The 23,953-nt window shown below is 48.2% G+C and overlaps 1 protein-coding gene across 1 annotated transcript; it reads left to right on the plus strand.

The window, feature by feature from the left end:
* The first annotated feature begins 17,900 nt into the window (after positions 1-17,900).
* LOC135882719 (2-5A-dependent ribonuclease-like) lies at positions 17,901-23,698 on the plus strand. Its single transcript, XM_065409716.1, has 6 exons — positions 17,901-19,462; positions 19,789-19,880; positions 20,326-20,543; positions 20,656-20,791; positions 22,297-22,451; positions 23,560-23,698. The coding sequence occupies exons 1-6, from the start codon at positions 18,013-18,015 to the stop codon at positions 23,696-23,698; spliced, it is 2,190 nt and encodes a 729-aa protein (XP_065265788.1). The 5' UTR covers positions 17,901-18,012.
* Positions 23,699-23,953: the final 255 nt, after the last annotated feature.

Genomic DNA, 23,953 nt, shown 5'->3' on the forward strand with positions numbered 1-23,953 from the left:
CAGCATTTAGGATTCAAAGTTGGATATACGGAGTCACTCTGCAGGAAGATCTACTGGCTGGTGGTCAAGAAACCTGGGTGGGAAAGAAGAAATTCAGTAGTCTTTGCTCACTTGTCCTCTGGACTGATGGGGCTTTTGCATGTCAGATATTTTGTCTCTGATGTTCTTGCATCATAATTAGAAACTATATCAACAAGAGGGATTCCATTTTGGAATGGGAAACAAAATGATGCCCATATCCACACAGCGCAGGATTACGGGGTTACACTCATATCAAGGATTGGTGTATTCAAATCACAGGACTAAACCAGGGTTTGTCACAACAATTATTTGGTGGCATCTTGCTGGTGGCCGCTCTGATAAATTTTCCTAAAATACTTAATTAACTTTAGGAAAAACAAATTTATTAAATATTTTGGATGTTTTTCTACATTTTTATATATTGATTTCAATTACAACACAGAATACAAAGTGTATTTATTTTTATTACAAATATTTGCACTTTAAAAATGATAAATAAAATAAATAGTATTTTTAATTCACCTCATACAAATACAGTAGTGCAATGTAGTCTTGCCTCTTTATTGTGAAAGTGCAATTTACAAATGTAGATTCTCTTTTTGCATTTGGGTGGTGGCAGCATCTACCCCTCCAAGGTCAGAGAAAAGCGGTATCCTTTTCTGTATCTATTGTTTAACAATGCGATTAAAACTGCGATTAATCATGATTAATTTTTTAATCGTTAATCGCGATTAATTTTTTTGAGTTAACTGCAATTAATCGACAGCCCTCATTAATATGATCGTTAGAAACACCTTACGATTACAGCTTCTCTATCACTTGAAGATAGAAAACTGTGTATTCTAACGAATGACTAGTGACTGATGTGTAAATAGAAACATTTTCTGTGATGGGGATGTGGTGTTGGATTATGAACTAAATTCTCTGCCTCTCTCTTCTGGGTGAGTATTTTATTCTCTTAAGGGTTAAAACAAAATTCAGAACATATTATCTTAATACAGGTTTCAGAGTAGTAGCCGTGTTAGTCTGTAGCTGCAAAAAGAACAGGAGTACTTGTGGCACCTTAGAGACTAACAAATTTATGTAGTCTTAATACAGTTGATTTAATATATCAACATGTTAGTGCCTTGTTTTGTTAATCTTGAGATAGCTGGTATCAAATGTAAATTATATTGTTATCTTATAGTTTTCGCATCATTTTGTCATGGCTTAATAATACTCTACTAAACATGAAACATAGCGAAACATGACAGATCACATCATGCTAAGGCCCTGCAGGGCTGGAACATAGCATCATGGGGGTTTTGGGCTACTGACACTACCACATCACCACAGGAGGACCCTGTGAGGGTGGAGTTGGCAGAATGTACTGCCCAGCGAGACCTGAGTAGCAGCCCCTCACAGCCCCCTGATTTGCCCATACCAGTACTTAAATCAGGAAGCCATGAAGAGGAGCTGTCTGAACAACAACACAGTGCCTGCTGTGAGGTTATTGACATGAACGATGACCATATAGATCATTGTTGCAACCAAGATCTTATAGTTGCACCAAACCTTGTACAAAGGAGGTCAAGTAAGGTGTCTATGAAAAGGCTGTAATTTGCTTGTCATGATTATGCTGTCTGTATGTGTATCATTTTTGTATTTGAAGTTATGAATATTGGCTATGTACTTGTAACTCAATGTGTTTGATTCTAAGTAGCATTAGTGAAGCATTTGGTCAGCTTCTTGAGAAAGTAATTTTCAGATTAAATGCCCAATCAAGAAACACTTAACTAACAATGGACCTTGGGAGACTCCAATCCACATATGAGGAGCCTCCCTGGGAATATTCAAGGTAGCATGTGAGCAATGGCTGCTCTACCTGTAAAGAACTGAGTCATGCATGGATATGTGGCTTGCCCAGGTGACTCCAAACTCCACCTTGCTGCTGTGATTTTCCACAGTAAGAACAAAGGGGTGTCCTTCCACATGGCAGAGGATAGAAAAGGCCCTGGAAACCCCTCCATTTTGTCTTCAGTCCTGCTTCTGACCACTGGAGGAACTTTGCTAGAAACTGAAGCTCTGAACAAAGGACTGAATGACCCCTCCAAGCTGGATGTTTGTACTCCAGAGACTTGATTGGTTTAAATCAGCAGTAATCCCATCACGCCTGAAACAAGCCTGAACTAAGAACTTTGCAATTGTTATATGTATTTGATTCCATTTAACCAATTTTAACTCTCATCTATATTTCTTTCTTTTTATGAATAAACCTTTAGATTTTAGATTCTAAAGGATTGGCAACAGCGTGATTTGTGGGTAATATCTGACTTGTATATTGACCTGGGTCTGGGGCTTGGTCCTTTGGGATCGGGAGAACCTTTTTTCTTTTACTGGGGTATTGGTTTTCATAACCATTCATCCCCATAAGGAGCGGTGCTGGTGGTGATACAAGGGAACTGGAGTATCTGAGGGAATTGCTTGTCTGACTTCTGGTTAGCCAGTGGGGTAAAACTAAAGTCCTCTCTGTTTGGCTGGTTTGGTTTGCCTTAATAGTAAAGGAACTCCAGCTTTGGGCTGTAACTACCCTGGTCTTAGCAATTTGTCCTGAATTGGTACTCTCAGTAGTGCCCCGCCAGAGGCTGCTTTGTTACACCTGCCTGTCTGTTCCAGGCCCTGCTTATGCTAGACCCTAGACTCTGGCTTCCAATCCTGGTTTGTCCTTGACTTTGCACTTCAATTGCTGTCGGTCACCTAGTGCCTGACCCAGGCATCACAAGGCCAGATCCTGTAAACAAGAGTCAGGGTCAGTCAGGCTGGAGTTGGAGACTGGAGATCAGAGCAGCACTGGGCTAGAATTTAGTGGTAGAAATCAGGGCAGAAGTCAGGCTGGAGTCAAAGACTGGAGATCAAGAGACAAGGCAAAGTCTGGCACTGTAGCAGGCCAAGGTCTGTATGGTTGCCTGAATAATCCCTGGGGTTAAGAAGGGGCACTTGGCCAATCAGAGGGCTGCAGGTTCTGTCACTCTGGGTCTTGTGGGCTGTATGTCCTGTGGTGCCTACTCTCCACAGTGCTCCTGGGGTAGGGCTAAGCATAGCCCCCTGATGCCCCAAGCTCTGTAAACCTGGGTTCTAGTCCCCATGTTCTTACAGTTAATAGCATATATATGGGCCATTTATTTGTAAGTGACTGAATGCTGATTTATCAACAACTAGTGAACAGACATTTGCTTTTTTACATTTTAATGACAACGTTTCATCAGCTTCTAAAAACCAAAGAGTAGAGATTAACTATAAAAACAACCTGACTGTATGGAAACATAAGGGGCCAGAGCTCCCCAATGACCAACTCCCACTGGGTGTAGTAGGGAGGGGATGATCCATGAGCTAGCTATGATGCCCTGATTCTCCAGTCAGCCCAGGGTGTAAAATAGAGCAGCATGTGGGCTACTCTAATGTGTGAGCTGGCAATGGTTCCTAAAGGATGCCTTGCCAGCTGATGGCAACCTCATTATTCAGTGAGACCAAACACCAATTGGAGATTGCTGGAGCATATTGTGTTTAGTCCATATCTCCTGCATTGGGGGCTCTGAGGAAGGGAGTGTAGTCAGCTCTATGCTCACTGAGGATAGCGAGGGGTTTGCAGCCAGTCTCTTCTCCACGTATGCTCCTGACCAGTGCAAAGGGAGCAGAACCAGGTAGAAAATCTGCTCTGATTTTTATTCCATTTTTAATAATAGCTCCAATACTTCTGTTTAAATCACTTACAGATTCCACACTTTTTGGGGGGTTATTTTCTTGAGTCTGTTTTGCATGAGTCAGTGAGCAGAGTAGTGACTAAACATTCTAGTTTTGGGAGCTGACAATTTATTTGAAAACTATATTATATTAAATTCACCTCTGAAAATACACAGGACACAACCTGGATAAGAGGGAAGCATTTCCTAGAGAATCCTGCCACTTGCCTCGACACATAGGTTTTTGGATGGATTTGTTTTTGGTAGGCAATTGTTGCTGTCTGTTGTACTGAGGATAGGCTATACATGTACCAACAGCTAGGAACCCTGATGAAAGTTTTACACTGCAAATTCGTTAGAATTATCTATGATGTGTCATAAAGGAAAAGACCATAAGTCTTTCTTCCTTCCTAAGACACTGCAGGAGAAACGAACTAAAATACCTAGCTGAGCCCTTAGTGCACCTCTCTCCTCCATTACTCTGCTTGCACTGTTTTTCCTCTTTGCGTCCCTCTGCTTTTTTCTTATCCGTCCCTTGCAGCCCAACCCTCTCTACTCCCGCCTCTTTGCTGAGCTGTGTAGCTAGAACTCTGAACAAACAAGAAGGCAAACACTCCTATGTGGGACTGCAGGCGTCTGAGGAAGAAGGGAGGTGAGTGACTGGTATATACACAGTGGGCTGAGGAAGACAAGGAGAGCTGTTTGGATCCTCAGTGGGAAGGCTGTCGGCTGAGTTATTGCAGTCTTTTTAATGAGGAAATATTTACTGTTTGCTGTGATTTTTTTCTTCTAATGTGTCTGTGGTGCCTTTCTAAAGGAAAGAAAAGGAGAGGGGGGCTACGGGCAGACATGCCAATCCTGTGGAAAAAAACACAGACATTTGGCTTGGTTTTGGCTTAATTGGCTTGTGAGTTGCTTGTTGCTTGTGTAAGCGGGGGCATGGTCCCGCTATTGTGGGGAACTTTCCTGGCTTCTTCTCTACTCCGGTGAAATGGGATTGCGGAAGAATCTGAGTCCTCGCTCCCACTTCCTTTACCAAGAGGCCTTCCTGTTGCTTGTTGCTTTTTTTTTTTTTTTTTTTTTTTTTTTATCGGCTCCCGGCAAGCGGGAGCAAAGGTGGGAGAGAGTGTGTCCCAGACTGCACACCGGGGGGATCTAGTCACCAGGGGCGACCCGTGGTGTCCAGGCTCCTGGAATATTCAGGGCCGGGGCCCAGCTCCACAAATGTTTCGAGCCGGGTCTCTTCCCCGGTCCTGCCTGGAGCGTCCCCAGGCCCCTGCCTGCTGCCCCCCGCGCGTGTTTCCCGGGCCCCAGAGTGTCCCTGTCTGATTAAAATTGGGCGGCTGCCTTGCAGCTCTGCCCTGCTCTCCCTTGGCTGTGCTGCCGAAGGCTAGGCTACAGCACAAGAGCAGCCGCAGGCCGAGGCAGCTGGCAGCTGCTGCTGCACTGGAGGAGGCGCACACATGATTGGCAGCCCTCCCCTCCCCCGGCACTTCCGGCCGGCCGGGAGACGTCTGGACCTCACTAATCTGAGCAGCTGCTGGGGCTTTGGTGAGTATCTGACCCGTGTCCCCCAGCCACTGCTCCTGCCCCATGCTGGGCAAGGGGCAGCCCCACCCCCTACCCCCAGTGAGGCTACGGTGAGGGGCAGCAGGAGGCCACACGTGATGGCAGCCCCCCCCCTCTGCCGGCACCCACCATAGGGGAGCGAGGGGGCTTCCTGGACCTGAGAGGGGCCCTAGGAGCATGTGCAGTGACAGTGGTGCAGGGTGAGTGTGCTGCTGGGGGGGAGGGGGAAGAGGTGGGGTCTCTCCCCCGGAGCTCGCCACTGCCGGTGGGGAGAGAGTTGCAGGGAGTCCTCCTCTCTAGCCCTAGCCCTGGGGCAGCCTGTCTGCATCCCAGACGCCTCATCCCTGGCCCTGCCCCAGAGCCCTCACCCCCAGCCAGAGCCCTCACCCTCTGTATCCCAATCCTCTGCCCCGGCCCTGAGCCCCCTCCTGCACCCCAACCCCCAGCCCAGACCCTGCACCCAAACTCCCTCCCAGAGCCTCCCCCCTGCACCTCCTCCTGCACCCCAACCCCCTTCCCCAGCCCAGACCCTGCACCCAAACTCCCTCCCAGAGCCTGGCCCCTGCACCCCAATTGCCTGCCCCAGCCTAGAGCCTGCATCCCACACCCAAACGCCCTCCAAGAGCCTGTCCCCCCACATCCACTCCTGCACCCCAAACCCCTGCCCCAGCCCATCCCCTGCACCCAAACGCCCTCCCAGAGCCTGTCCCCCCACACCCACTCCTGCACCCCAAACCCCTGCCCCAGCCCATCCCCTGCATCCAAACGCCCTTCCAGAGGGTTAGAGTTCCTAAGGGTTTGGTACTTGGAGCTAGGGTTTGGGAGGCTATGGGTAGGTCTCCCCTGAGTAAGGGTTTTATTGGGTAGGGCTCCCCTCCTCCCAGGATTTGGGTTCCTATGGTTAGGGTAAATGAAGCTATGGTTACGGTTTTGATGGGTGGGGCTCCCTGCCCTAAGGTTAGGGTTCCTATGGGTGAGGTACTTGGAGCTATGGTTAGGGTTCCTATGGGTTAGGAACACAAGAATGGCCATACTGGGTCAGACCAAAAGTCCATCTAACCCAGTATCCTATCTTTCGACAGTGACCAATGGCAGGTGCCCTAGAGGGAATGAACAGAACAGAACCAGTAATCGAGTGATCCATCTCCTGTCGCCCATTCCTAGCTTCTGGCAAACATGCTAGGGACACCATCCCTGCCCATCCTGGCTGATAGCCATTGATGGACCTATCCTCCATGAATTTATCTAGTTCTTTTTTGAACCCTGTTATAGTCTTGACCTTCACAAAATCCTCTGGCAAGGAGTTCCACAGGTTGACTGTGCGTTGGGTAGGGCTCCCTACTCCCCCCCCAGGGTTAGGTTTCCTGTGGGTAGGGCCCCCTGCCCTAGGGTTAGGGTTCCTATGGATAGAATAAATGGGGCTAGGGTTACGGTTGCAATGGGTAGGGCTCCTATGGGTGGGGTACTTGGAGCTAGGTTCTGGGTCCTATCAGTAGGCCTCCCTGGGCTAGGGTTCTAGTGGATAGGGCTCCCTGGGCTAGGGGTAGGTTGCAAATGGTACGATTTCTCAGGGTAGGGTTAGGGTTCCAGTGGTTTGGGCTCCCCTGGGTAGGGTTATGATTTCAAATGGTAGGACGTGTCAGAACCGAATATGTTTCGAGAAGTTAGGGGTCTGTTTACAAGGGTATTGTTCCCGAGAACAGCACTCCCCAAACTAGGGTTCCAAACAGTAGGACGTGTTGGGATAGGGATTGGGTTCCCGAGGTGGTGGTCTCAGAGCTAGGGTTAGCAGTGGTGCAAGTAGAATCCATTTCTTACTGGTACGGGGGTGGGGGGGGCACCAGCTAAGGGGGAACACATGACCTCCCCACGTGACCCTTCATGTGACTCCGCCCTGCCCCCAGCCTGGGGGCCCCACGCTCTCCCCGTCCCCTCCCCATGATCCAGCCCACATTACCTGGAGGGGGGACGGGCTCTGTCCTCCTCCTGCTGCACCAGAGACTTCGGAACTGCAGCGGGGAAAGGAGCGCAACCCCTAGCCTCGCCCCTGTCCTTTCATGGAGCTGTGTCTCCTCCAGCTCCGTCTGTACAGTGGCAACCTGGCCGGAGGACAGGGCTGGGGAGTGGAGGGGGGCGGGGCTGGAGGTGGTACAGCCGCCAGAGGAGCTGCCGGCGTTCTGCTCCTTTCCCCATTGCCCCTTCTAGCGGGGAAAGGAGTAGAACTCTCAGCTCTGCACCCCCAGCCCTGTCCTCCGGCCAGGGGTGAAAGTACAGTAACTTTTCACTTAACGTTGAAGTGATGTTCCTGAAAAATGCGACTTTAAGTGAACCGATATTAAGCGAATCCAATTTCCCCATAAGAATGAATGTAAATGGGGGGGTTGGGTTCCAGGGAAAATTTTTTTTTTGCCAGACAAAAGGCATTATATACATTTTAAACAAGCAATTTAATACAGGTATAAGTTGTAAACACACAGCATGTGCACACTACTCCCTCCCCCAGCATAGTATTAAATTGCTTGTTTAAAAATTGTTTAAAAACAGTTGGGAGGTGCCCCTGCCTTACCTTACACAGACACAGGCCACTGGCACTGGAGATGAGGCAGGCAAGGAGGCTGAAGGTGCTATAGGCTAGGAGAAGTACCTTGCGCAACAGCAGCAGCTTCCCCTACTCTGCAAGCACCGGGGGGGGGGGGGACTCAACCCTCAGCCCACCCACTCCCCACCCTTCCCCCAAGCCCCCACCCTTGACCTGCCTCTTCCCCCCTCCACCACCTCCCCCTTTACTTCCCACGCTGTGTCCTCGTTCCTCCCCCCTCCCTCCCCTCCCTTCTAAACACCGCAAGCCAGCTGATTGCCGCTGGCAGAAGGCAGGGGAGGGAGGGGGAGCCTGCACCCCAAGTCCTCGCTCCTCCCCCCTCCCTCCTGCCTGGGGCAATCAGCTGGCTTGCGGTGTTTAGGGGGTAGGGGGGAGGAGCGAGGACTTGGCGCGCAGGCTCCCCCTCCCTCCCCTCCTGCCCAGGGCAATCAGCTGGCTTGCGGCGTTGGGGAGGCAGGAGGAGCCTGCGCGCCGAGTCCTCGCTCCTCCCGCCTGCCCCCGAAACGCCACAAGCCAGCTGATTACCGCGGGTGGGGGGGGGGGAGCAGGGGGAAGGCACTGATTCCCAGGGTCTGCCGGCAGGCGGGAGGCACTGTGGGGAGGAGGGGGGCGTAGGGAGGCTGCCAGCTGTGGAGAAAGCAGGCAGCCAAACAACGTAAGAGTGGAGCATTGCACAACTTTCAATGAGCATGTTCCCTAATTGATCAGCAACGAAACAACGTTAACCGGGGTGACTTAAAGTGAGGAGTTACTGTACTATATTCCTTTCTGGAGTCTGATTTGTCTTGCGTATCCTAGGTTTCACCTCACTTAAAAACTACTTGCTTATAAAATCAGACAAAAATACAAAAGCACACTCTTACTGAAAAATTGCTTGCTATCTCATTTTTACCATATCATTATAAAATAAATCAATTGTACTTACAATTCAGTGTGATACTTGAGCCTGTTATTCATTTGTGAGCCTTGTCTGAAGCCAGAGACCTGCAGCCTGGAGCTGAAGCATGTAATTTAGCTTTGCAGAGCCCCTTGTGGCATTAAGCCCCAGGCAATTGCCCTGCTTAACCCCCCCTAATGTCAGCCCTAAACCCATCCCATGACCCATGGGAGTCGCAACCCTCAGGTTGAGAAACACTGATCTAAATAAGCAACAGAGGGTCCTGTGGCACCTTTAAGACTAACAGAAGTATTGGGAGCATAAGCTTTCGTGGGTAAGGCTGCCCAGGTAAGCGCTCCACACCCTTGCATCTGAAGAAGTGAGGTTCTTACCCACGAAAGCTTATGCTCCCAATACTTCTGTTAGTCTTAAAGGTGCCACAGGACCCTCTGTTGCTTTTTACAGATTCAGACTAACCCGGCTACCCCTCTGATACTGATCTAAATGAGTCCAGTATCTCCCAGAAGACCTCTATGGTTGAGAACCACTGCCCTAGAGTATCTTGTCATTTATACTTATGGATACATGTTTTTTTTAAGACAGTCTTGACTCTGGCAGGCAATTTTCGCTGTTCAGTTTTAACTGATAGGCCTTACGTTTACTGACAGTTGGTAACACTGCTGAATGTATGTTGGAGCTAGTGTGGCTGTCTGTCATGTCATCTCTAGATTCGGGAAGGGCTGCAGACATGGCAAAATTGTGTGCAGTTCCACTTGGGTGGTGGAAGGAGAAGTTTCAGAATTCACCCCCCGTTGTAACCTTTGATTTATGTAGTCCCAATTAGTACTTTAACGATAAGGAATAAAACCAAGTTGAATTCTTTATGGTTTAAGCCTACAGGGCAATTACAGATCATTTAATTTAGTGAAGGACTGTGAATATCACAATGAGAGATAAGATTAAAGACTTAATTTAAAATAAAATAATTAATATAAGTATACACTGCATATCATACTTGCATTTTAAGATGAAATGATGCATGCAGGGGTGATTAATCCCTGGAAGGGAAGAATGGGTATAATTTTTTTTCTAACAGTACCTTGATGGTGGATGGGTGCCCCAATCTAAAATCACCATGCTACTTTTTTCCTAATCATAGGAAATTAACACCTCTTAATTAATTAACATTACCTTTTACCATATTTATATTTTCATTACCATAATGAAAGATTTTGTAATTTTTTTATTGTCTATTTAACATTAAGTATTGTCTTAATTAACATCTGCATAAGCACTAGATAGTGTTTTTCAAAACATTAACATTTTATTTAAAACACTTGTAAAAACCAGTTAGGACCAAAACATGTTTACAACATGACCTAGGGTTATGCCCTAACTTATTTTTAATATACCTTTTAATTGTTTTACTTTACTTTTACTAGGCCTCTTTTGACTATTGCCAAGCCTATAGTTAGGAAATAAATTTTTGGGGCTACTTACATTTCAATACATTTCTTTAAGCAAGCACCATCTTTATAGATGACACAATCCCTCCTTTGGTACAGCTGATCCTCACTTCTTGCACCTGTGAGGCCCAGCTCCTGAGTCCCAGGTTGCAGAGGGATAGGAGCAGATCCACAGGCCATTCCCCACCAGGGAAAAGGGTGCAAAGTGTAGCAGATACTACTAGAGTCCTGAGGCTGCAGTAACTATTGTGGAGAGGCCCCATTGCAGCTCCTTGTCTTCAGGAAGGAATCCATGCCTTCCTATCCCCACAAAACCACCCCACACAAAGCCTTGAAATTTGGATTTAGTGTCGAACTGGTGCTGGGAGAAAATTGCCCCTAGGTGTAGAAACATGTAAATAGTCCAGGAGTCGGCAACCTTTCAGAAGCGGTGTGCCAAGTCTTCATTTATTCACTTTAATTTAAGGTTTCACGTGCCGGTAATACATTTTAATGTTTTTTAGAAGGTCTCTCTCTATAAGTCTATATTTTATATAACTAAACTATTGTTGTATTGTAAAATAAACAAGGTTTTCAAAATGTTTAAGACACTTCATTTAAAATTAAATTAAAATGTTGATCTTACGCCGCCGGCCCACTCAGCCCGCTGCTGGTCTGGGGTTCTGTTCACCTAGGCCAGCAGTGGCTCAGCCCGCTGCTGTTCAGGGGTTCCATCCACCGGCTCCTGCCAGCCGGGCTCCCGGCTGCCAGACCTGCTCAGCCTGCTGCTGGTCTGGGGTCCCGGCCTTGCCCACATACAGTGGGTACCTACCTTCTCCCTGGTTCTGGCCCATTCTCTTCCTCTCTCTCTGCACTGAGCTGAGGGTGCGGGTGCACTGAGCACAGGGCTGGGGGTGAAGGAGCAGGCTGGGGGTTGGAGTGTAGGGTCTGGCCAGGAGCTAGAATGAGGGAGGGGGCTCAGGGTTGGGGCAGGAGGTTTGGGTGTGGAGCGCTTACCTGGGCAGCTCCCATTTGGTGCGAGGGGTGCAGGTGGGAATGTGGGGGGGGGGGGGGTGCAGGAGCTCCCGTTTGGTGCTCAGGGTGGGGGTGGAGATGTGGAGGGTGCAAGAGTCAGGATGTGGGGAGTGCATGGGGTGTGGGGGGGTTGGGTATGTGGGGAGGGTCCAAGAGTCAGGGCAGTGGGCTGGGGACATGTGTGGGGGGGGTGCAGGTGTCTGGGCATGGAGTGTGGGGGGCCTGGGTATGTGTGGGGGTGCCAGAGTCAGGGCTGGGGTCGTGGGGGGGGGTAAAGGAGTCAAGCAGAGGGCTGGGTGTGTGTGAGGGGGGGTACAGGGCCCAGGGCAGGAGCCTGGGGTGTGTGTGGGGCTGCAGGGCTCAGGGCAGAGGGCTGGGTGTGTGTGAGGGGGGGTCAGGGCAGAGGGCTGGGGTTGTGGGCTGGGGTCATGGGGTGCTCATGGCAGGGGGCTGGAGGGGATATGCCCGATTCCACCACCCCCCTTCCGCAAGGCCCTGCCCGCGCTCCTTCTCTGCCTCCGCCGGGAGCAGCAAGCATGCTGACTCTGCTCCTCCCCCACCCCCTCCCTTGCAAGGGCCATCAGCTGATCAGCTGGCAGGGAGGGAGGGACGGAGAGGAGGAGGAGGAGGAGGGGCAGGAACCCAGGACACTGCAGGAAGAGGCAGGGGAGCCGGCAGGACCAACTTCTGCCCCTTGCCCCTGCAGTGCCATAGGTTGCCGACCCCTGAAATAGTCCATTAGAATTATCTGCGACATGTCGTGGGAAAAAAATATTAAGAAAAGTCCTTATATTCACATTTACCTTCTTACATCCACCTTCACCTGCAGTTGTTGCCTCCCCCCAATGCATTCTTGTTCATGCTGTTTCTCATTCCCCTCATTTACACTTTCGTTTTATCCACTTCTTACTGTCTCTCTTCCTCTCTCCCATGCCCAGCCCTCTATTCCTCACCCCTTCTTTGCCCAGTTGAGCTGAACTGTTTGCATGGAACTCTGGTTGCTAATTGCAGAGCTCTGATGTAGTAGGGAGGTGAGTGCTTGGCATGACTGGAGTACTGTCATGGATGGATATAAACTGTTGAGGAAGGACAGGCAGGGCAGAAAAGGTGGGGGAGTTGCATTGTATGTAAGAGAGCAGTATGACTGCTCAGAGCTCTGGTATGAAACTGCAGAAAAACCTGAGAATCTCTGGATTAAGTTTAGAAGTGTGAGCAACAAGGGTGATGTCGTGGTGGGAGTCTGCTGTAGACTACCAGACCAGGGGGATGAGGTGGACGAAGCTTTCTTCCAGCAACTAACAGAAGTTACTAGATCACAGGCCCTGGTTCTCATGGGAGACTTCAGTCACCCTGATATCTGCTGGGAGAGCAATACAGCGGTGCGCAGACAATCCAGGAAGTTTTTGGAAAGTGTAGGGGATAATTTCCTGGTGCAAGTGCTGGAGGAACCAACTAGGGGCAGAGCTCTTCTTGACCTGCTGCTCACAAACAGGGATGAATTAGTAGGGGAAGCAAAAGTGGATGGGAACCTCAGAGGCAGTGACCATAAGATGGTCGAGTTCAGGATCCTGATACAAGGAAAAAAGGAGAGCAGCAGAATACGGACCCTGGACTTCAGAAAAGCAGACTTTGACTTCCTCAGGGAACTGATGGGCAGGATCCCCTGGGAGAATAACATGAGTGGGAAAGGAGTCCAGGAGAGCTGGCTGTATTTGAAAGAATCCTTATTGAGGTTGCAGGAACAAACCATCCCGATGTGTAGAAAGAATAGTAAATATGGCAGGCGACCAGCTTGGCTTCTCAGTGAAATCCTTGCTGATCTTAAATGCAAAAAAGAAGCTTACAAGAAGTGGAAGACTGGACAAATGACCAGGGAGGAATATAAAAATATTACTCAGGCATGAAGGAGTGAAATCAGGAAGGCCAAATCACACTTGGAGTTGCAGCTAGCAAGAGATGTTACGAGTAACAAGAAGGGTTTCTTCAGGTATGTTGGCAACAAGAAGAAAGTCAAGGAAAGTGTGGGCCCCTTACTGAATGAGGGAGGCAACCTCGTGACCGAGGATGTGGAAAAAGCTAATGTTCTCAATGCTTTTTTTTGCCTCTGTCTTCACGAACAAGGTCAGCTTCCAGACTACTGCACTGGGCAGCACAGCATGGGGAAGAGGTGACCAGCCCTCTGTGGAGAAAGAAGTGGTTCAGGACTATTTAGAAAAGCTGGACGAGCACAAGTCCATGGGGCCAGATGCACTGCATCTGAGGGTGCTAAAGGAGTTGGCGGATGTGATTGCAGAGCCATTGGCCATTATCTTCGAAAACTCATGGCGATCGGGGGAGGTCCCGGATGACTGGAAAAAGGCTAATGTAGTGCCCAATTTTAAAAAGGGAAGGAGGAGGATCTGGGGAACTACAGGCCAGTCAGCCTCACCTTAGTCCCTGGAAAAATCATGGAGCAGGTCCTCAAGGAATCAATTCTGAAGCACTTAGAGGAGAGGAAAGTGATCAGGAACAGTCAGCATGGATTCACCAAGGGCAAGTCATGCCTGACTAACCTAATTGCCTTCTATGAGGAGATAACTGGCTCTGTGGATGAGGGGAAAGCAGTGGATGTGTTATTCCTTGACTTTAGCAAAGTTTTTGATACGGTCTCCCACAGTATTCTTGCCGGCAAGTTAAAGAAGTATGGGCTGGATGAATGGACTATAACAGGGATCAGCAACCTTTGGCCCGCGGCCCGCCAGGGTAAGCACCCTGGCAGGCCCGGCCGGTTTGTTTACCTACCGCGTCCACAGGTTCAGCCGATCGCGGCTCCCACTGGCCACGGTTCGCCATCCCAGGCCAATGGGGACGGCGGAAAGTGGCGCGGGCCGAGGGATGTGCTGGCCGCCGCTTCCCGCCGCCCCCATTGGCCTGGAGCGGCAAACTGCGGCCAGTGGGAGCTGCGATCGGCCGAACCTGTGGACACGGCTAGTAAACAAAACGGCTAGGCCTGCCAGGGTGCTTACCCTGGCAGGTTGCGTGCCACAGGTTGCCGATCCCTGGACTATAATGTGGATAGATCATCGAGCTCAACAGGTAGTGATCAATGGCTCCATGTTTAGTTGGTAGCTGGTATCAAGCGGAGTTCACCAAGGGTCGGTCCTGGGGCCGGTTTTGTTCAATATCTTCATTAATGATCTGGAGGATCGCGTGGACTGCACCCTCAGCAAGTTTGCAGATGACACTAAACTGGGAGGAGTGGTAGATATGCTGGAGGATAGGGATAGGATACAGAGGAAACTAGACAAATTAGAGGATTGGGCCAAAAGAAATCTGATCAGGTTCAACAAGGACAAGTGCAGAGTCCTGCACTTAGGACGGAAGAATCCCATGCACTGCTACAGACCAGGGACCGAGTGGCTAGGCAGCAGTTCTGCAGAAAAGGACCTAGGGGTTACAGTGAACGAGAAGCTGGATATGAGTCAACAGTGTGCCTTCTTGCCAAGAAGGCTAATGGCATTTTGGGCTGTATAAGTAGGGGCATTGCCAGCAGATCGAGGGACGTGATCATCCCCCTCTATTCGACATTGGTGAGGCCTTATCTGGAGTACTGTGTCCAGTTTTGGGCCCCACACTACAAGAAGGATGTGGAAAAATTGGAAAGAGTCCAGAGGAGGGCAACAAAAATGATTAGGGGGCTGGAGCACATGAGTTATGAGGAGAGGCTGAGGGTACTGGGATTGTTTAGTCTGCAAGAGAGAAGAATGAGGGGTGATTTGATAGCTGCTTTCAACTACCTGAAAGAGGGGTTCCAAAGTGGATGGATCTAGACTGTTGTCAATGGAGCAGATGACAGAACAAGGAGCAATGGTCTCAAGTTGCAGTGGGGGAGGTTTAGGTTGGATATTAAGAAAAACTTTTTCACTAGGAGGGTGGTGAAGCACTGGAATGGGTTACCTAGGGAGGTGGTGGAATCTCCTTCCTTAGAGGTTTTTAAGGTCAGGTTGACAAAGCCCTGGTTGGGATGATTTAGTTGGGGATTGGTCCTGCTTTGAGCAGGGGGTTGGACTAGATGACCTCCTGAGGTCTCTTCCAATCCTGATATTCTATGATTCTATGTGGGTTCAGTGTGCAGGGAGGCAGGCCGGGGCCATGGAGATGCTGTGCAGCAAGTACTTCCATCCTCAGGAGAAAGGGTGCTGGGCTGAGTTACTAGTCTTGCTTCCTTGCTGCTAATGACAGCAGCTGCTTGTGATGAGGATGTGCCCATTTCGTTTTGGTCACTGAAATACAAGAGGAAAAGGATCTAACGGGGACTGGGAGCAACTGCATGAAGTGCAGTAGGGTGTCAGAGCTGGCAGCAGGGCTTTTGTAGCCTTCACAGCGTCAACAGCTTAGTCTTACTCGTGATATTGCTTTGTACACCAACCCCACTCACAGCCTTTGGCATACAGGGTATGTTGGCAGCATGCTGTGCCTGGAGAGTATTCATTAAAGACCTTTTTAATTTCATATTGTCCCATTTTTCCCTTCTCACTCACTAATGGCCCATTTTATATCTCGGGGGAAAAACCGTCTTAAATGTGCCCACTATTCTTAAAGCCTGCCTCATAATGGCCTGTCAGTGATAGGTGTGCCTCCAGACCCTGAATTCCTTCCTGATTGACCCCAGAAAATGATGAAAGGGTCAAGAAAGTCTAACAGACAAATATGGGCTTCTCACTGGGCAGAAAGGGAGCAGGGGTAAGGTGGGACTTTTTGTCTAATATTGCTTTCTGATTGGTCTCTTCACAGGGCTAAGGGCATAGCCACCTGTCCAAAACTGAATGAGGTAATAGATATGCGTATACTTACATTCTCCAACAAAGAACAGGAAGCATCAGGTATTTGGTGCATATAATGAAGGCCATGTGTATTTTGCAGCAAGTTTAACCTAAATTTCATAGCAAGACCCATGGTTTCTGTGGTACTATAGTGCTAACTTCTGTAGTGAACTGAAACTTCTGCAACAGCATCTGGAAAATGTAAAAGTTACAGAGAAGCACAGTAGCTGGATCTTTCTAATACACTTACTGGCAGTGAATAATTAAATTTCCTCATTACGTTCCAGAGTCAACATCCAGTTAAGATCAGCTTCTGTTCAGATCATATTCGAAAGGTTATCTTCACAGTCATGATGACTAGAAACTTGTTTTTTGAAAATTAAAAAATTGGAATCTCCTGCACTCTTCTGTACAGAGAGTAATTCTGTAGGAACTCAAGCAGCTTCAGAATTGCAGAATACACAGAGCCATATTTATATAACCCAAGTACCCTCAACTGTATCTAATGACAAACACCCTTCTTGGGATGTCTTCTCCCCACTGACAAGCACACCCAAGAGTACCATGTGTTTGCCTAAAGGTACAAACCACTTTTCCCACCCCTACCAATTCATTATGATTGTCAATCTGTACTGATAAGAAACTCAGAACCAAATTAGCAGGGGCTGTTGCATGTGGACCCAGAGGACATCTGATATAATCTCCCTTCCCCCCCACACACAATCACTTGTGGCTCTGAAAACAATGTGGTGTAACCTTCACTGTCCTATCTCTTACAGATCAATAGAGTCTCGCTAAAGCTGCGAGTTTGTCACAGAAATCATGGCTCTGTGACTTTCCATGACTTCTGCAGCGGCCGGTGCGGCTGGTTCCGGAGCTGCCTGAGCAGCTCAGGCAGCCCTTGGGCACATCACACTGGCTGCTGCTGGGGCAGTCTTAGGCCACCGCTCCCCCCACCCAATAGCAGAAGGAGGAGTTTGGGTCGGGGAGGTGAGCCTCAGGGCTGGGGGTTGGGGCGCGAGAGGGGGTGAGGGCTCAGGGCAGCGCTTACCTTGGGGGGGCGAGGCTCCCCAGAAGTGGTAACATGTCCCTCCCTCAGCTCCTAGCTCTGCACATGTCCTCTATCCACAGGCACCGCCCCTGCAGCTCCCATTGGCTGTGGTTCCTGGCCAATGGGAGCTGCGGAGCTAGCAGCGCTAGGAGCTTGGGGAGGGACATGTTGCTGCTTCCGAGAAGCAGGGTAGGGAGACTGCCAATCCTGCCAACCCTCCCCGTCCCCCAGCGCCAGCAGGGGTCCCGGGCTACTCTCACCCCAGCACTCTCAGTTCCCCCCGCGCCGCTCCCCCAGCACTCACAGTGCCCTCCTGCGTCAACCTCCCAAGCACCTGCAGGCCCCCCCTGCTCACCTGCTGTCCCCCCCAAGCATTTGCGATGCCCCCCAGGCTGCCCCCCCCGAGCCTCTGCAGGCCCCACCCCAGTACCCCCTGACCACCCCCACCCCCCATGACCACCCATAGCCCCCCCGCCAGCACCCGCAGGACTCCCAAGATTTAGTCAGGGGTATAGTACAAGTCATGGACAGGTCACGGGCCGTGAATTTTTGTTTACTGCCCATGGCCTGACCATGACTTTTACTAAAAATACCCATGACTAAAATGTAGCCTTAACTATCGCCTATCAAGCACAACTGTAAAGTCTTAAGAGTCAGTAAATAGGTTTGTTTTCTCTCTTTGCTAATCAGGTGGAATATGTGAAGCATGGAGCCCTTGAAGCTGGATAGTGCTGGTGTACTTCATGAGCAAAACTCCATTCATGTGCCGACAACAAAGGCACTGACCAATCCGTGCCTTCCATCTTAAAGGAGAGCCCAGGAAGTACATTCTATTGAAGAATCTCCATTTGAAAGGGACACAGAACAAGAGCACAGCCACTTATCTTAACAGTCATGGAGGCCACTGGTAACAGCCTGGAGGAGGTATCGACCTGCAGAAGTGAAACAGCGGCAGACAAACCCTCTCTGCTAAACGATGCTGTCCGAAACCATTCAATAGAGACAGTCCGGCAGCTGTTGAAGGAAGGAGCAGATGTTAATTCCAAGGTAGAAGGTGGTTGGACACCTCTGCACAGCGCTGTACAGGATGCTCAGGAAGAGATCGTTGATCTTCTGCTGGAGAAGGGTGCTGATCCGTGTGCTAGGAAGAAAAACGGTGCCACTCCCTTTCTTGTAGCAGGGATAGTGGGAAATGTGAGACTTTTAGAGCTCTTCCTTTCTAAGGGGTCAGAAATCAATGAGTATGATGACAATGGTTTCACAGCTTTTATGGAGGCTGCTGGCTATGGGAATGAAGATGCCTTAAGATTCTTGTACAGTAATGGGGCAGATGTGAATTTGCGGAGGGTGGTTAACGAGGAGAAAAGGACACTGAATAAAGGGGGGGCAACAGCCCTGATGGATGCTGCCAGGGAGGGCCACCTCTCAGTCATAAACATTCTTGTCAGTGAGATGAAGGCTGACATTAACATCTGTGACAACCAGGACAGGAATGCTTTAATCCATGCCTTCCTTCCAAGTGATAACAAAACAAGGGAGTCAATTCTCCTGATAGTTCATTTCCTGCTGGATTGTGGTGTTGATGTGAACAGAAGAGATGAACATGGGAAAACTACCCTCATCCTGGCAGTCGAGATGCGAAGTTTGGATTTGGTGAAAGCTTTATTGGAGAAGAATGAAGTTGACATCAATGATGCTGACAGAGAGGGCAAAACAGCACTGATGATAGCTGTAGAGAAAAACTATTATGAAATAGCAAAGCTACTGTGTGAAAGGGGGGCAAGGACTGACCTTGGGGACCTTATTGGGATTGTCAATAGGAAATACAATAAGAAAATGGCAGATCTTCTTCGCCAGTACGGCGCCAAGGCTGGTCCAAGTCAACCTCAAGATTGGGAACCCACCAGCAAACGCTGGGGAGAGCAGCTGAAGGTTCTCTACAACATGTATCGTCCTATGATTGGAAAACTTAAAATCCTCCAACATAATGATTTCAGGATTCAGAGAACCTCCCAAGGGGGCATCTATCTGGGACTCTATGATGGTAAAGAGGTGGCTGTGAAGATATTCTGCATTGGCACAGAAATTGCTAAACAAGAGAAAATGTGCCTTGAACAATGTCTGACCAGCAACCATTTAGTAAAGCTTTTTGGTGCTGAGGAAAAGAAACCCTGCCTGTACTTGTGCCTCTCGCTCTGTGAGAAGAACCTTGAAGAACACCTGAGTGCATCAGAGAATGAAGTGAATTGCAAGGGTGTTCTTAAGACACTCTTTGAGGCAGTTCAAGAACTACACATGTTTGGATTTGGCCATCAGGATCTACACCCACGTAATATTTTGATAGGTTAGCTTGTGTGTTCTTATCATTCTTATTCTATTCTCCTGTTGCTCATAGTTGAGAAAGCGAGGCATTATAGAGCTGACCGTATATGTCACAATGTAGAGATCTTTATGCACAGAGTGTATGTGTGTGCATTCGTGCTCATGTAGTACAGCAGCCGTAAGTATCACATTAGTTTTGCCCTCCTACTGAGAGATCAGGTCATCCCACTGAATAATCTACCAGAGAATTCTGGGGTCATGCGAATAATTCAACTAGGTACCAGAGAAAAGGAACGCAACATACACACAGACAGACAACAGGCTTAACTATTCCTGTTATTTTGTCAGATGCTGCTGGTAAAGTTCGCTTAGCAGATTTTGATAAGAGCAAAAGATTGAGTGAAGGACAGAAGGATGATGTTATAATCAAAGACCTGAAGGTAACTTTCCATTAAACCAATATTATGTTTCCGATTACCCCTCACACCCTTTCTGTCTTTTGCTTCCTTCTTTCTATTCATTTATTTTCTTTGCTTGCTTGGGGCGAATCAGCTGATCTTCCTGCATATTCAAAAGGAAATGTATAACAGCTTGGTTTCTGGAAATTCCAATAGCACAAGAGACCACAGTACAAGAAAGTGACAGTGATTAGGAACGAAGATTTTCTCTGACTCCTGGAAGTCACTTCCTGATTTTGTTCTATGCTTTCAGTGCGGTGGGCTCTCTAATACAAACACTTCATGAAGTGATTGCTGCCATACACGTACACACATGCGTACACACACTCAGAGTGCTGATTTTAGAAGATAGTTTCTCTGTCTCTGTTTCTCTTTGGTGGGAGGTTGTGTGCCCTGGAGTGAAACAGCCATTTGTTCTCATACTCAGGCGCTCAGAAAGCTGGTCCTGTATGTTGTAACAGTGGGTAAGGTCCCCTTTGAGGAAAATCATAGAGACGATTTGGATGCAAGTTGTCCAGAGGATGTGCAGGACTATGTGGAGATTGCAGACCTTAGGAAAAGTCTGGTCTCCCCTGATGAAGGAAGCCCAGTTGAGAACCTGCTGAGAGACTTGATCCAACATCCCTTTTTCTGGAGCAAGCAGACGTAAGTACCATGAATGAAAATTACAGACCCTCAAACAGCAGATTTGCAAGCTGCCCCATTCTGTCAAGAATCAGTGCAGCAGGGCATCCCCAATGTGCCGTTGATTCCACAGCAGGTACAGGTTCCTGAGAGACGTTGGGAATGAGAGCGATATCAAAACACGCAACACCAAGCATCACAACAATGAGAGTGAGATTCTGAAAGCTTTGAATTGTGATGAGCACCCTTTGCAGCAGTGGACTGAGCAGGTAAGCTGTTTTGCTGTGGACGCACAAGGGGAAAGCTTTCTCCTAGGACTCACAGGCCCCATTTTAAACCTTAACTGGAAGTGTAACTCCATCCCTATCCAGACAACATGGAGTCATAATCTAATCAAATCTAGGAGATTTAAAAACTACCATCACTGTCTGCTGGAGTGGTGTACCTGGAGCTTCCAGAGAGTGGTTTGTAGACATCGCCCTAGCGACTCGCTGCTTAATTTGTGACAAGCCTTTTAAATGGAGAAGGCGGTTAGAGTAATTTGCCCTGTGTTGGACTGTGAGGATGTGCAAAGGGAGGAAAAAAGAGGGAACTTGTTAAAAAGCATTTGAGCTTGGAAGGTGCTTGACTACAATGGCAATGAGTGCAGTACAGAAGAATCTTAGACCTGGTTTACACTTAAAAGTTGTATCTGGGTAAATAACTGTCGGCTAGGGCTGTTATTTTAGCTGATTTATTTGTACTGGTATGAGCCCTAATGTGGACACAGTTACATCAGTATAAAGGTGTCTTATACAGGTACAGCCTATTTTGCTTCCAGAACCAGAATAAGCTGTACTGATACAAGGCACTTTTCTATGGATATAACTGTCCACTGCAGGGGGTAGGTTGCTGCTTTAATTATACTAATATAGTTAAAGTGGCAAAACTTTCTAATATAGACAAGCCTCTAGACAGCTTTCACTTATTTAACACATTAATATATAAAGACTAGCATAGGCATCCATCCCAGGCCCCATGTGCCTCACAGTTTCAGCACAGTAAAAAACCACAGCTGCACAGTGTACCACCCAGATCCTCTGCCCCAGTTCTGTTCCCTTCAGACCTCTTCCGTGGTGTACATGGGATGGAGGGCTGCCCTAATGGAATAACTGAGGATTCCTCTTGGACATAGAAATATCCAGGTGTCATAAAAACAATGTAGTCAGCTCTGACACCTGTTCCTAGCTCCCATGGGGTAGGGAGCATTGCTGGAGTGGAAATGAGGATGGCCAGGGTACTCTGAGCTCTGGGGATCCTCGGACAGTATTGTAGTCCATATGGACCTTTCCAAATAGTGCCACAACTATGAGAGTGGAAAGGTGATACAAAACCACCTTTGTCCCTCTCACCCAGTAGAACTCAGACACCCCTGAAGATCTAGCCCTAAATCATGATGACAGCCATAATAATAATCATGCCCTTTTATCTCTCAGCCCTGCTTTTCCCCAAATGCCTGTGCAAAGAGAAGGGCATTTGGGAAAGAGATGTGTTGTGTCCAGAAGATTAACAAGTCCACACCCTGGCGAACCCAGATAGGAATCAAACCAGATAAAAGCATAGAAATTTTGTATGCTGTTAAGCATACATTTTAATATAAGTGCCATAAAATATTGCTCCATCTATGAGAAATTTGTGTGTATGATATTTCTGCAGAGTGAGACCGCTGCAGCCAGGGGAGGCTGTATTTTGTGATGTGTGAATGGGATGGAATAATCCAGAGTGTTTATTTCAGATTGACAAATTGGTTCTGGACAGCATGTTGATCCCCTTCAACAACAACAAGAAGAACCAGAACAAGAACAAAAAGAAACCGTATGAAAACTATGTCACGGACCTACTGAAGTTCATCAGGAACATGGGCGAGCACTTTGATGAGAAGGAAGAAAAGTAAGTGATTGCTTCAGACTCTAGGGATGAACAGTCCCTGGGAATCTTTGTCTGACTGTAAAAGGCTGCGAGTCCTGGTAGGTTTAAGACAGGAATCCCTTCTTCAAAAGGACATGCTACCATTCTAGGAGGGTAAAAATATGGAGGGTGTGGGAAAAAGAGCGTTTCCCGGTACCCCAGCATGTTATAAACTAAAGCGTGTCCAGGTTATGTAGGATAGCTCCTCCAGCAGCACAGTGCTGTGTACTTGCATAGAATAATGTTATTTGGATACAGTGTATCATATTATGAAGTCACAATACTAAGTGCCAGGCTGGGTACTCTAGATAACCCCAGGCTCACCACCCAAAGGCAGTTTACATGATCAAGATGCTTCTGGGAACTAGTTTTTGCTTCCAGATCATCACTGTGATCACCCATTGATCAACAGCTCTTGTTCCGTGGGGCCATTAGCCTCTCCTCCCATCCACAGAGGAAATTCGTTTCCCAAGTTCAGTGGTGCTTTTAGCCCATGCTCCTCTGCCCACTTTGTGGTGAGGAGTCAGGCTAAATTACTGCAGTGCTGATAGTCCTCCAACCCCTCCCACGGGGGCCCAGAAGGACAGACAAGTTCTCCCACAACTCACTGGGGAAGAATCGTATTGCAGCTCTGCTTACTGCAGTACAAAGAACCATAGGATATGATTCCAGAAGTCCTAGCAACACACAGAGGGGAGTGCAACACCAGTGAGAACACAGTAACAAAGTGTGCTTTGCCATGTGGCTGCAGTGCTCACACCCTGTCTAGGCTAAGCCAGGTTCCAGTCACCCATGTTATCTCTGCAGTGAAGACATGCCCTATTAAGGTGCTTTGATGATTGGACTATATGAGGATTTAGGAAATAGGATAGTGGGAGAGAATGGAAAAGGCAGAATGTGTCAGATCAGAGAGATAATGGATATTAATCATTTCTAGAAAATTCTCTCTTGTTTTCAGAAAGCTGCTGAAATGGCTTTCACTCTATAGGGAAAGAAATGGGGAAACCTGACCATTTGTTCTGATTCTTTGACACTTTTTAGCAGGGTAGGCTTCCCAAGTGAAAAATCAATTGTTGTTCTTCTGTTTCAGGGTCAAGGAAATAATCAAGGAGCCCTCGGAGTATTTCCTGAACCTATTTCCAGAATTGACAGTTTATGTCTACAAGTGTTTACGCAGCATACAGCATCATAGACATTTTCCAAGCCCTCAGAGTCTTTCTCAGCTGTAGCATGTTGTATCACTTCAGGTTATATGGCTGAATCCCATTGACTAACTTCCTTTTCAGCACCATTTCGTTCAGCTGCCAAAAAGTGTCATACAAAGTGGGGAAGGGGCTGGGTGGGCAGAGGGTATTGGAATTTCAGTCAGTGGATCTGATCTCTGGATTCAGCACTGAAGCACTCAGCTGTAAAGATGCTATGTTTGAGTGGGTTCATGGAGGACAATTACATTGAGGAAAGGAAGAACTAAGTGCTAGAAGGGC

Source organism: Emys orbicularis, chromosome 8, assembly GCF_028017835.1.
Source record: "Emys orbicularis isolate rEmyOrb1 chromosome 8, rEmyOrb1.hap1, whole genome shotgun sequence".
NCBI lineage: Eukaryota > Metazoa > Chordata > Testudines > Emydidae > Emys > Emys orbicularis.